The sequence below is a fragment of the Pteropus alecto genome, unplaced genomic scaffold, assembly GCF_000325575.1.
Source record: "Pteropus alecto unplaced genomic scaffold, ASM32557v1 scaffold125, whole genome shotgun sequence".
Classification (NCBI taxonomy): Eukaryota; Metazoa; Chordata; class Mammalia; order Chiroptera; family Pteropodidae; genus Pteropus; species Pteropus alecto.
The window spans coordinates 342,301-355,934 of record NW_006436888.1 but is presented as its reverse complement, the minus strand read 5'-3'; the positions used below and the strand labels follow the sequence as shown (position 1 = coordinate 355,934).

The following is a 13,634-nucleotide window of genomic DNA, read 5'->3' as shown; positions in this document are numbered from 1 at the left end:
AACATCTGGGAACAGACGGTGCAGAGCTGCTCCCCGGAAGCTCAGGGGTGGGCGGGGTCTCAGCAGAGGCTTTGGGCTCCCCTGGGAAGCAAGTGGAGGGGACAGACAAGCGATGCTCATACCAACAGCCTGACCCTGGAGTCTTCTCCCAATGGTCCCCCGCACACCAGGCCAGGCCAACACGCAGGACTGTGGGAAAAGGACCCAGTCAAAGAGGAGGCTGGCCACAGGGAAGAGGGGTGGCCGGCACCTCAGGTGACCCGGGAAAGAGGCAAGCCCAGCCTATGCACTGACCCTAGCAGTGGCCATCAAGGAGGACAAGGTCCAGACGCCCAGCTCAGGGTCCTCCATGTCTAGCCCCAGCTATCCTTCCAAGCTGAGTTCTCACAGCCTGACCGCCCTCAACCACGTGCTCCCACTTGGAGCTACCCCGGCCTCTTTGCACCCCACCTTTGTGCTTGCTGGCCCCCTGACCCTCCCCCACACCCCAACTTCCTGCCTTCCAAACACTTCACCATCCTCCAATGCTCTTCCCAAACGCCGGCTGCCCTCCGCAGTCTAACCTGGTCACTGCCTCCACCAACCATCTCCCTGGAATCTGAAGCCCCTGGCACACCACAGTGCCTTGGCTGGAGAGACCGAGACCCCACCGTGACTGAGGGTCCCCCGCCTGCATCAGCTCTCCAGGCAGGGCTGTCTGGGTCCTACTCCACCGAGAGTCGTGGTTCCAGGAGTGGGCTGTGTGGGGCTGGGGAAGTTTTGTAATCATTTCAAGTCCCTTTTACAGCCCCGTCTGTAAAGATCCTAACAGTACCCAACGAGTAGAGTGCTGTAAGGAATAAATGGATGAAGCAGCAAAGCTCTTAAAGAAGGTACAAACGTTACCTATTGTCCTTCCTCATCGACTGTAAGCACCGACGTGCGTTCTGTGTTTCTGACTACGTCTCGTGACCCCGACCTATTGTCCTTCCTCATCGACTGTAAGCACCGACTATTTCTGACTACGTCTCATTACTCCACACCCAAGGCCGTGGGAGATGAACTGAATTAATAATGCAGTGCATTGAGGGAACAGGTGGTGAGGAGAAAGAGAAAGAATCTGACAGTGACTCAGCCGCTCCATCCATATTCACGGAGCACCTAAGTGCCAGGCTCTGGAAAGAGGCTCGTAGAAGAGACACAGGGACCGTCCTTGCCATTATGGACGAGAAGAGACACAGGGACCGTCCTTGCCATTATGGAGAAGTGGCCCAAAAATAGGAAAGTCGCTCCCCGAAATCCCAGATGATTCAAGCCAAGATCCCACTATCCACACCCTTGAAGCATGAAAAAGGTAAATTCAGCACAAAGAAGAGACAAATAAGCGATGCAAATAAGCAGTGGCAGTTGGATCCTGCAGGGGAGCTCTGAGAAGGCCGCAGCTTCTAGACTTCTGGCTCCCTGGTGAGCTATGAGAGGCCAGGTCTGGTCCCTGGATAGGAAAGTCAAGGCCCCTCCTGCCACTGGCGCCCACAATGGCGTGCGGTCAGCATGCACACTGCCGCACTCAGCAGCGCAGCTTCTCCGAGTTTCAGCGTCGACAGCAAGGCAACGGTGCTGGGGCACACGCTGGCTCTGGGGCACATACGAGGCCCAGGTACCCCCAAGACAACACCCGGAATTTGCACGGATGGGCTAATTCCCAAGAGAGACTAGTGCCATGGACTAGAGCGTATACCATGGTCATTTCGGTATAAAAAGGAAACACAATCTTATTTTGTCCCTGATGGTTCCAGGGTCATGTGGGTTTGCAGTAGTTGCATTTATTGAGTATCTACTATGTGCACTTTACACACATTGTCTCTGACCCTTAAATGTCCTTGCGAAGCAGCTATTGTTCCCGTTTCAGAGATGGGGAAGTGTCGGCTCAGGGGCAATAAAGGATTGGCCCAAGATACACAGCTCAGGAGTGGCAACGCTGGGGTCCGAACCCAGGCCCCTCTGATTCCACATGTTCTTTCTCAGGGGACCTCTGGAGACAAAAAGGAAACTCATTCGTTTCACCCAAGTGAGGTTTATTCATGAGCATTTAGGAAGCGCCCATCGAGCCACCCACTACTCAGAGATAACACAGAAGTGTGGGCCCGAGCCGTGGGGGAATCTCGAAGATGAGACACAGACACGTGGGCAGCTAGTGAATGACGCCGGGGCAGCATGATGTGAGCTCACATCCTCCACATCAACCCCAGCCCAGCCATGAGCGCCAGTGAAGAGGAGCCGGAACCTGCAGATACCTGCTGTGACCACCAGATGGCAGCTGTAGGCTGCTAAATCAGACTCAGTCTTTGGCCAGCAATAGGTCACCTTGGGTCATTTTTCTAGAATGGGGTGGCAGTGCCTGGCAAGCTAAATAGCCTCAGGGAAAGGAACAAAGAGTGAATATTTTTAGGCATCCATCACTAGGTGGGTAAAAATGGGCAGGACGCAGAGAACCTCGAAGGGATGGCAAATCAGACAACAAGGCAAAGTGGTCATAGTCAATATGGCTTCCCCTTCCATCTGGAGTTGAACAAGCCAACCCCCTCGCCTCCATCTCCCAACGCCAAGGCCCTCCGTCCCAGTGGGCAGAGCTAGTCCCTCCCCACAGTATAGCCCTGTATCATGCTATTAAAATAGGCTGCCGTATTGCGCTCTGGGTAGAAGAGGATCATGTAGCACTTGGGGCCAAAGTAGCCTAGGCTGATACCCAGGAGGTTGAGCACAGTGACCAAGAGGTCCAGGATGGTGACCAGGACCCCCTCATAGACAGACATGAAGGTGCAGAGGGAGACGTAGGAGGCGAAGTAGAAGATCATGCAGAAGGTGATGAACTTGGCCTCGTTGTAGTTGGTGGGAAGCTCTTTGCCCATGTAGGCAAAGCTGAAGCTCACCACGGAGAGGACCAGATCCAGGCTGGTGTTGAACAGCAGCCCCTTGCGGTAGTTGGGATTGCAGGATATGAACATGATCTTGGGGTCATCGGGGTCGGCACGGGCGGTGGGGCTGATGTTTGTGATCAGCAGGCTGACGGCCACAATGACTACCTTGAGCATCGTGATGAACGCCACAAAGAGGTAGGGCCCATGGTAGCGCACCCAGTAGCCGTAGGCACGTGGGAGGCGGCTTGCCATCTTGAAGATGCAGACGATCTGGAAAGAGCGCACAGTGATGCAGGAGATGCAGATGGTGAAGCAGAGCGTGAACAGGACCTGGCGGCAGAGGCACGTGATGACTGTGGGCGGCCCGATGTACACGGGGACCAACGTGTATGTCACCAGCAGTGGTATCAGCATCAGGAAGCACATGGGGCCCCCAGCTGAACGAACCACGGGCGTCTGGAAGTGCTTCCAGAAGATTATGAGGATGGCCAGAGTGCAGAGGAAGCCCAAGGCAGCCATCATGGTCACAATAATGGTGGATGCCTCATGCCATTGGAGGAAGGTTAGTTGCCGCTTGAAGCAGGAGGTGTGTTTCTTGTGGGACCACTGGTTACTTGGGCAGGGCTGGCAGTCAAATTCATCTGCAAGAGCACACAGCACCTCTCATCAGTCACACCCACCCACCAAGCACCTACATCCTCCAGGCCTGCACTAAGCCAAGCCCCAGGGGGAAAGAGAGAGAGAGAGCTAAGTGCAACCCTGCAGTCACAGCCAACATTCACTAAGTCCCTTACCCCCACTGGTTCATCAAATGCTCACAGCAACCCCATTTCACAGAGAAGGAAACGGAGGCTCAGCCAGGTAAGGTCACGAAGCCAGTAAGTTACAGAGGCAGGAACTGAACCACGGTCTCCTTGACTTAGAGACTAACAACTGTAATTCCTTCCTTCCAAGACCTCACTCTCTGGTGGGAGAGGAAGTCAACAACCATTTATTCAAATAATTCATTCAACAAGTATTGTTTTGAGTGTCATCCACTGTGATAGGCACCTGTGGTGGGAGGCGACAGACCCAGCCCCCTGTCTTCAGGCTATTGAGCAGTTAGGAGAGGAAGGCCAGCAAAATCATTCGACAAACTTTTGCGAGCACCTACTCTGTGCCCTGTGCTCTTCTGGGTACATAGCAAGTACTTTGATTGGTAGACGTATGCATCCACTTAATTTACTAATCAGTGAAGTCATCAAAGAAATAACCTGAGCCCCAACTCTGAACAGTGCTAAACACCAATGTGAACAGAGAGATGGCATTGTCCCCACCTTCCTGGAGTTTATGTTCTATAGGGACAGGTGTTAATTCTTCTAGTCAAAAAAGTCATTCGAAAAATATTCACCGAGCAAACATGGTATGCTTTGAACTATGCTAGGCACTTGGGAGTCCAGAGATGTCCTGTTTGCCAAAAACGTTCCTTCTATTGGCAGAAACATTCATTCATTCACTCATTTATCATCCAGTGGACTTCCCCTGGCCTGACACCCCTTGGCTGTGGGCTATGTGTGTGTGGATGGGGATCAGTTACGGCCCCGCATGGCTGAATGCTGTTCCTTCTCCTATCCACCCTGCATCCCAACACAGCCTGCATTTTTCTCTACACCAGGTATGGGGGAGATACAGTAGAATCAAATATGGTCCCTGGCCTTCGGACACTTGCCTCAGGGAGACTCCAGAGGTGCTGCCAAAGGGTAAGGGTCCTGGGCAGAGCAAGGGCAGGGCAGGGGCAGGGCAGGGGCAGGGCAGGGGCAGGGCAGGGGTGTGGACTCAGAAGTCGTACCTGCAGTTTTATTGAGGAAGGTGCCAGCGGGGCAGTCAAGACACTCAAAGCAGCAGGTGTGGATGCCCACGGCCTTCTTCTTTTGCCCAGCCTGACAGTCCTTGGAACACATGGACACGGGGATCTGGAGGAAGGAGGACACGAGTCCCTGAGGCCCTCTCTCCCCATACTCTGGAGGCCTCCCGACTCTCTTCAACTAGCAAGATGCTCAGGGGAGGGTGGCCTGCCCCTGTCTGGGAGGGGGAGTGATGCTAGGTTTGTCATTAGAGCTGGACCTTCATAGGAACCCGCTTACCTTTGCCTGCCCACAACCTAACCCACCTTCTGCAGGTAACAGCACCCAGCTGTGGAGACAGAGACTTTCTGAGGTCACTGTCAATGACTGACCGCAGGAGACAGAGTTTGAACTGGCACGAGAGATGGCTCCTGGGGGCACAGGCTTAACCTTCAGGAGCCCCACCAGATTTTCAGGGTAAAGACTGGAGAAAAATCCCCTCATGCTTCCAGCAAGGGATGTGGGAAAAGTTACTACTTTGAAACACACCCAGGGTCTTCTGCTGTCCTTAGCACAGGCTTGCCCTCAAGGGAAGGCTCTATTGAAAAAGTGAGCAACACAAGAACAGATGGGCAATATAAGCAGAAACGTAAACTGTGAGAAAGAATCAAAAGGAAATGCTAGAAATTAAAAATTAATAATAAAATAAACGTGGGAATAGAAATGAACAATGCCTTTGACGAACTATTTTACCAGAACCTAACTGACAAGGGGGACAGGAAATACCCGTCTCCAGCCCGCACAAGCTTTCCTGTCTCACCTAAGGTCGGGGGAGCTGAGAAGCACTTGTGAAGGACACAGCCCAGGGGCACAGACAGGCTCACTGAAAACATGAAACCTAGTCACGGGATTATTATAAATGCTTCCCTCCTTCCACACTTACCACCACATCTTTCGGGTTCCTGTGTAATAAAGGGACTTACAACCAAAAGAACTGCAAGGCTCACGGCCTATTTAAGAAGGAATCTCTGCGGAAACCCAGACACCAAGACCAAAAATAGGACACTAGAGGAAATTTTAAGCTCTGACACAATAGCTACAGTAAATAGCAAACATAGCTTAACTCTTACCCAAATAAACATAAAATCTCCTACTAAAGATTTATTTACCTCAGTTCCTTTTGACTAATATATCAGGTTTGGCTTTCCACAAAAAATTACAAGGTGTGTTAAAAAGCAAAAACAAAAACAAACAAAAAATACATTCTGAAGAGAGAAAACAAGCATCGGAATTAGACTCAGCTATGGCAGAGATTTTGGAATTATTAGATCAAGAACGTAAAATAGCTATGATTACTATGTTATGGCTCTACTTGAAAAAGTGGGACACATGCGAGAACAGATGGGTAATGTAAGCCAAGAAGTGTAAATGCTAAGTAAGAATCAAAAAGAGATGCTAAGAATTAAACAAACAAACAAATAAACAAACAAAAAACATGGTAACAAGTGAAGAATGCCTCTGATGAGATCACCAGCACACTGAACATAGCCAAGAAGAGTGTGTTTAAAGATATGTCATTAGAAACATCTCAAACTGAAAAGAGAGAAAAAAAAGAATGAAACAAAGAACAGAATATCCAAGAACTGTAAATACAAAAGGTACAACATATAGATATTGGGAATATCCAAAGGAGAAGAAAGACAGCAAGAAACAGAAGAAACGCTTGAAGGAATATCGACAGAATTTTCTAAAATTAATGACAGACACCAATCCACAGATCCAGGAAGCTGGGAGAACACCAAGCAGCTTAAGTACCAAAAAAATCTACACCGAGGTATATCATATTCAAAGTGAAAAAAAAAAGGCAAAGATAAAATCTCAAAGGAAGCCAGAGGGAAGAGATATCAACCAAAATCATTCCTAGAGAAAAAAATAGGACATCTTATAAAGATAAAAGTGTCGATCCAGAAAGAAGACATAATAATTACAAACATACACACATCTAACAAGAGAGACCCAAAATACATGGTGCGAAAACCATCAGAACTGATGAAAGAAACAGATAATTCAAATATAATATTCCACATAATACTTAGGGTCTTCAATACTCTCCTCATAATAACAGAAAGAAAAACTAGGCAGAAAACAAGTGAGGAACTAGAGGACTTGAACAACATAATAAACTAAACCTAAAAGATATACACAGAACATTCTACCCAACAGCCACAGAATGCACATCCTTCTCAAGTTCACAAGGGACATTTTCCAAGACAGACCACAAATTAAGTCTCAGTGGATTTTTGAAGATAGATATCACACAAAGTAGCTTTTCTGGTCACAATGGGATGAAGTTAGAAATGACACATCGAAGGAAACTGGAAAATTCACAGATTCGTGGAATTTAAACAATGCTCTTAAACAACCAATGGATCAACAGAGAAATCACAGGGAAAATTCGAAAATACTTAGAGATAATGAAAATGAAACATCACACACCAAAACGTAAGGTACAGTGAAGCAGAGCTAAAGGGGAATTTACAGCTTCAAATGCTCACGTTAAAAAACGAGAATAATCTCCAGTCAACAATCTAACTTTACAACTTAAGGAAAAAGAAAAAGAACAAATTAAACCCAAAGCTAGCAGCAGGAAGAAATAAAGATTAAAACAGCGATAAATGAAATAGAGAATAATCACATAGAAAATCAATGAAACCAAAAGTTGGTTTTTCGAAAAGATCAACAAAATTAAGTAACTTTTAGCTAGATGGACTAAAAAAGAGAGAGACAAGACTCAAATTACTAAAATCAGAAATAAAAGTGGGGACATGACTACCAATTCTACAGTAATAAAAAGGATTGTAAGAGAGAACTACGAGCGATTAACTGCATGCCAACCAATTGAATGACTTCAATGAAATGGACAAATCCCTAGAAACTCAAAACCTACCAAGATGAAGCCACAAAGAGATGGAAGATATAAACAGACATATAACTGGTAAGGAGGGTGAATCAGTAATCAGAAATCTCCCCACATAGAAAAGCCCTGTACCTGATGGCTTCACCAGCGAATTTTACCACATATTCCAAGAACAGCTTGGGCTCCCTCTCACATGGTAGACCTGGCTACCACTGCTGCTGAACACCTAACTTTCCAGCAAGAGACATCACGCTAAGCCCTTGATTTGGCTCCATCTGCAAGAAGACCAGCCAGCCCACTGCTGGCACGTCTGTCACACCAGATCCTTTCCTCTCCGGAGGGAGCACTGATTCTTCCTTGTAAGAATTTGCCTTCTCTGACTGCAGTGCGGTGTCACTATTCAAGGACTCACAGACTGGATGACTTACTGATGTGGGGTCCCCTATAACATCAACTCACACGAGGGTCTTGATTTACGGTAAACAGGGTGTGACATGGACACATGACCATAGGACCAGCCAATCCCAACATATACCCTCATTATCTCATGCAATTCTTTTTCTTCTAGAAGGTCACATCTAGCCTAATAAAATGATAGGATGGCATATAGAGTTTCTGCTACACCCTGAGGGTGGGGGAACTGTCTTTGAGGATGAGGTATAAACACTGAATGAAAGACTGGTATACAGCACTGTGGCCCCAACAGCTAAAATTACCTGGGCCCGGCATGCACGGGTGGAAGAAGGATTGGCCAACTCACCAGTATTCTCAGGGCCCCTTCTAGAATTGTTGCTTCTCATCCCCACAAACTTAGACTCTGCTAGAATAGAGGTTCTGGTCACCAAAGGGGAAATACTCCCACCAGGAGAAAAAACAGGGCTCTGTGATAACCTCCTGGTCCCTTACAGGGCCTCATGCCAGTGAAAGGAAAAAGTAACTGACTTGGATGAGTGTGAGGAGCTGGGATTGCTGCCGACATGAGGGTAGGAAAGAATAGATCTGAAATCCAGGGGACTCGCTGAGGTGGCCTTTGATGCTTCTAGCCCAGTGATTATGGGGCAAATGCACAAACATGGGCCAGCAAGGACAAGGCGATGGTGGGCTCAGACACCTCGGGGATGAATGTCTGCATCACCCCACCAGCCAAGTGACCTGGAGCAGCCACGTGGCTGAGGGTGAAGGGGTCCAGAATGGATGATGGGAGGGAGGGAACCTGCAGCAGCCGGGTCTGGGGCTCGGTTCACTCAGCTCTCCTTGTGCCGAGACTGGGTTGGCTGCTGCCCTAAAAACTCTGGCTCACCAGGCTCCATGAAGGACACAAAAACAACGGGTAGAGTGAGGAGTAGACACTTCTGAAGCCTCCTTCATATTTTCTCACCCTCTTTTATTTCTGCCAACGCAGCAGCAAACAATTTCATGCAAGCGTCACCTGTCAGCACCTCCCCGCAGCTAAGCTGCAGATCTCTTTGGTGCCTTGTCCTGGGCTGCAGCGTGAGGTGCCTGTGGTTAGTGCTTTGGCACTCATCATATGTGACCTGGAAGTTCAAGGTGTGGCACCCCATGAGGTGACCTTTGATCACTGAGGGGATGAGGGAAGGTACAGAGCCAATGGACCGATGTCCTCTTCTTCCCTCCCTTGGGAGACAATTCCAAAGTGGCTCCTCAGAAGGTTCTGGCAAAACTCAGAGCATTCCCCTGTGCTGACTGTCCCTCTTTCTCTGTTGAACTGTCCCCTTACTCCTGTTCCCCTACATCATATCCTGGGATAACCCAACTGCACATAAACCCTTGTTTGGTGTCTGCTTCCTGAGGAAAAGCCAGGCTAGGACACTGATATCTGTTGAATTGTGTCCCCTCAAAATTCCTGTGGTGAAGTCCTAACCCCCCAGTACCTAAAATGTGACCTTACTTGGAAACGGGATCCTATCATAACTAGTTAATTTAAAGTCATGTGGCGCAGGTAGGTCCCCACTCCAAGATGACCGATGTCCTTGTAAAAAGGGGGGGCATGGAGACAGATACACCCACAGAAGGAGCACCATGTGAAGAAGGCAGAGATCAGGGTGATGCTTCTATAAGCCAAGGAAAGTCAACAGCGGCCAGAAGCGAGGAGAGAGGCCTGGAGACTCTCCCTCAGGGCCCTCAGAAAGAACCAAGCCTCCCAACACCTTGATCTTAGACTTCAGCCTCCAGAACCATGAGACAATCCATTTCTGTCGCTTGAGCCTTCCAGTTTGTGGTACTATCTTATGGCAGCCCTAACAAATGAATAAAGACACCAACCCAATTTACGCCATGAGAATCCCCAAGAAGCTCCGGAACTAGCAGCACCAGGTAGCTCTGGAACTGGGGATAAAGCGTGGGGCAGTGAGAGAGTGACGAGAGGTCTTTGAGGAGCTTTGCTATCCCTAGATCCCCTCCCCCACTCTTCCCACACCAGCGGAGCAATGACAGCTTATTATCTAAGGAGGGTAAAACACAGGAACCATAGATTGTCAGATACAGTTGAAGGCATAGCTACCGTACCGAAAACATGAGTATTAATTGACAGGATGAGTATTAATTGACAGAGAGAATCTCCACCATGGACATGCTGTGTGGCCTTCGGCGGGTCGTGCAATCCCTCTGTGCCTTCTGTTTTCCAGCCCATAAAATTGGGAGACTAGCGGCATCTGCTGCCTAGGGCTGACATGAGAACTGAAGCCCCTCGCACACATGTGCCCAGTACATGTTCACTTGGCAGAGGCCCCTGATCCCCGCGGTCCTGAGGGGACAGAAAGCCCTGAGCTTTCTGTTCTCAATCAATGGTGGAAGGAGAGGACCCCAGACAAGATGCCCACAGCAGCTATTGGTAATGAATCTCAGGTATTCTCCTCGATAAAAATAACGTCCCTGGCCACCCCTGCGTGAGCCCCTCCCCCCAGCCCCCGAGAGCTGACCGAGTCATCGGGGGTGTGCCAGGAGACTTTGTCCACGTCCTTCAGCAGCCGCTCCGTGGGGTGGTAGAAGGCGATGCTCTGGAATGGGCTCCGGCTCTCGTTCCATTGCCACTGGATGACCTCTATGGGCATAGGCAGGTCCCCTTCCTGGTCGAAGAAGATTTGGTGGCCCAGGAGGGTGAAGTTAACCTTCTTGAGCTCCTGAAGTAGCTAGAGGGGCCAGACAACAAGGAAGTGGAGCTGGCGTCAGAGAGTAGGCCAGACCCGGGAGAAAGCGACCATCCCACTGGCCTTGATCTCCACATCTGTGAAATGGGGGCAATAGGACTTTGTGAATGTGGCGGTTTGGGAGGCAGTGGCCGAGCACCCTGACTCTGGAGTCAGATGCCTCTGGGTTTAAGCATCAGCTATGCCACCTGCTGTGAGGTCTTGGACCTGTCACCTAATCTTTCTGAAACCTAGTTTCTTCTGCAAAGTGAAAGCAACAAAAACCCCATATTCTGGGCTCTGAAGCAATAAATGAGTTAATCTATGTAAGGGGCTTAGAACAGTGTGTGAAAAATAGTAAGTGCTCCTCCTGAAGAGTTGATATTATTCCTTTTCCCTGGAAGTCCCCTTGGCCACCCCTCTGGGACCCAACATCTGGGGTCCAGAGTCCACTCTCTCTCTCATCTGCAAAAGTCAGCTGGGATCTCCTCTGCCACCCAGGTCCTGCCTGCTCCCCCACACTTTAGAGTCAACTCTCTTTCCAGCCTCTTCCGAGTCCATCCCCACCACTCCCAGGATGCAGATGCTGGAACAAACTAGAACATGCTTGAAACCTAGAATCCTTTGGCCTGAATTCCATTCTAGTTCCGTCCTCGATTTGCTCTGTGACTTTGAGCAAGTCACTGAATCTGGTCTGACCTCGAAAGGACTTCCAGCTTAGCTATCCCATCAGCTTGACTCCTAGATCTTCCCTCCAAAGGAAAATCTATTTGGGAGGCCCAAAGCTCCCCTCCCCTCTGAGACTGATAGGAAATGCACACATAGGCAAGGGACCCCTAGCCCTCTCCCTGCCCTGCCCAGGAGGGAGGCCCTGGCTCTGGAAGGCTCTTGGGAATTTGCACAGTTTGCTGGGCCTGAGGGCAATGGTCCTGGGATCTGGGAGGAGGGCGGCTCCAACCAGGTAGCCAGCCTGAGGATGGGGATCAGGATAGCGAAGCCTGGTGTTAGTGTCCATGTCACATCCCTGCAGTGCCCTGGCCAAGACAGGCTGAGCAACCTGGGATTCCAGGGGTCCCAGGCACCGGGTCAGAAAGCATCGTTCCTGCAAGTCTCCTGAGTAGGTGGGGCCTGGACTATATTATCGGCTGGAGCCTGGGCATCTGGGGCTCCTCCCCCAGCCACACCTCCACCCCAGCAGTGGCTCTGCCCCGAGCCTCAACTCTCTCTAAGGCCAGATACTGATGTCAGAAATGAATGAGGATGCTCAGGTTCCACTCTGCACCAGGTAACGTGCATACGTTACTGTTAATCCTCACGATAACTCAGCAGTGTACACATTATTCCTTCTGTTTACAGATGAGGAAACAGAGGCTCAGAGATATTAAATAAATGCCCAGAGGTGCACAGCTAGTGGGAGCAGAGCCAGGATTCAAACCCTTGTCTGTCTCATTCCAAAGCTCTGCTCAGTTCTTCACCACCTGCCTCCCAACAGATTGACAGATGGGCCGTATCTGAGATGTCTGGAAAGAGGCAGAGAGAAGGGTGCAGCGAAGAACACGTGAGGATGGCAGGCAGGCGGCAAATGACCCAGGCTGTGGCTGTGACCAACTGAATAGGACCCCAAGGGCTGACCTCGCCCCATTGTAAAACAAAGGGATTAGAACAGAAGATTCTGAGAAGACTTTAAATTCTGACCCTCTAGGATTCAATAACCTGCTACCCATTTTCCCCTGGACAGCCAAAGCTCCCTCGCATTTGCCTGCCTTGATTTGCCCAGCTTCCTCCTGACCAAAAAAATCCCACCATCACCATCACCATGGCAACACACCCTCCCAGCCTCCATCTCCAAGTCTCTGTCAGCCATGAGGCCTCGCCTCTCCTAGAGGTGCCCTCTCCTCCATCCCTACCGCCCCTGTCCTATTTCGTCACCACCCCGGCCACTCCCTAGCTGGGTGACATCACTTCTGTGAACCTCCGTCTCATCTGTATATGGGAAACCAACTCTCAAGAAACAGCGTCTACCCACGGGGTGTCGGGGAATAAATGATCATTCATGTAAAGAGGGTTAGCTCAATGCTGGGCACATAGGAAGTGCTCATTTATTCATTCATGCAATAAATATTCGTTGAGAGTAACTGAGCCAGACCCAGTGCCAACAGCTCAGGACACAGTATTGAATAGGACCGAAATGCTCTCCCGGGTTACATTGGGGGGGGGGGGTGCGGTTCGGCAGGGACTAGCCAATCAACAAGAAAGTAAATAAATAAACACAACAATGACAACTTGAGATAAGCGTTGTGACAAAAATAAACTGGGCTGTGTGGCATGACCCAGCATTAGGGGGTGGGGACAGATAAGGATGCCACATAAGGTTTTGTTGGTTGACCCGGGGTCAATGGGGGGGATGGCTGGAGCCCAGCTCACACAGCTCATCAGTCACGCGCCTGCTACAGGACTGTGCATACCCAAAGCAAAGAGCATCATAGTGCGACTTGTCTGCACAAAAAGGCATCGTTTCCTCATTCACACAATGACACTGTTTACGCCAGTGGAGAGCTTGGGTGAAGCCGATATAGGATGTGCTGGGTCCCCTGTCTCTTGTCTCTATCACCCCTCTACCTCGACGCCAAATTAGCTGGTTGGATTGTCTCAAAAACATCTCAGTGCTCTGCTTGGAACTCTCTGTAGGCTCCTACTGCATCCAGGACAAAGCCCTGACACCTTCATCTGGTACTCGCTGCCCTCCAATGTCACCTGCAGCTCCCCTTGCTCCCACACTGACCTGACCACATGACCCACCCACTACTCCCCACTCTCCTCCTGGGATGTCCAGCAGCTGCCCTCACTCCTC

The 13,634-nt window shown here is 49.8% G+C and overlaps 1 protein-coding gene across 1 annotated transcript in view; it reads right to left on the bottom strand.

Moving 5' to 3' along the window:
* Positions 1–2,609: 2,609 nt before the first annotated feature.
* Positions 2,610–13,634, bottom strand: part of TAS1R2 (taste 1 receptor member 2) — a 15,902-nt gene continuing 4,877 nt past the window's right edge. The window contains exons 4-6 of the mRNA XM_006914302.1: positions 10,577–10,786; positions 4,726–4,849; positions 2,610–3,538 (exon numbers count right to left, since the gene is read on the bottom strand). Coding sequence (XP_006914364.1) covers positions 2,610–3,538; positions 4,726–4,849; positions 10,577–10,786 — 1,263 coding nt within the window. The remainder of the gene's footprint in view (positions 3,539–4,725; positions 4,850–10,576; positions 10,787–13,634) is intronic.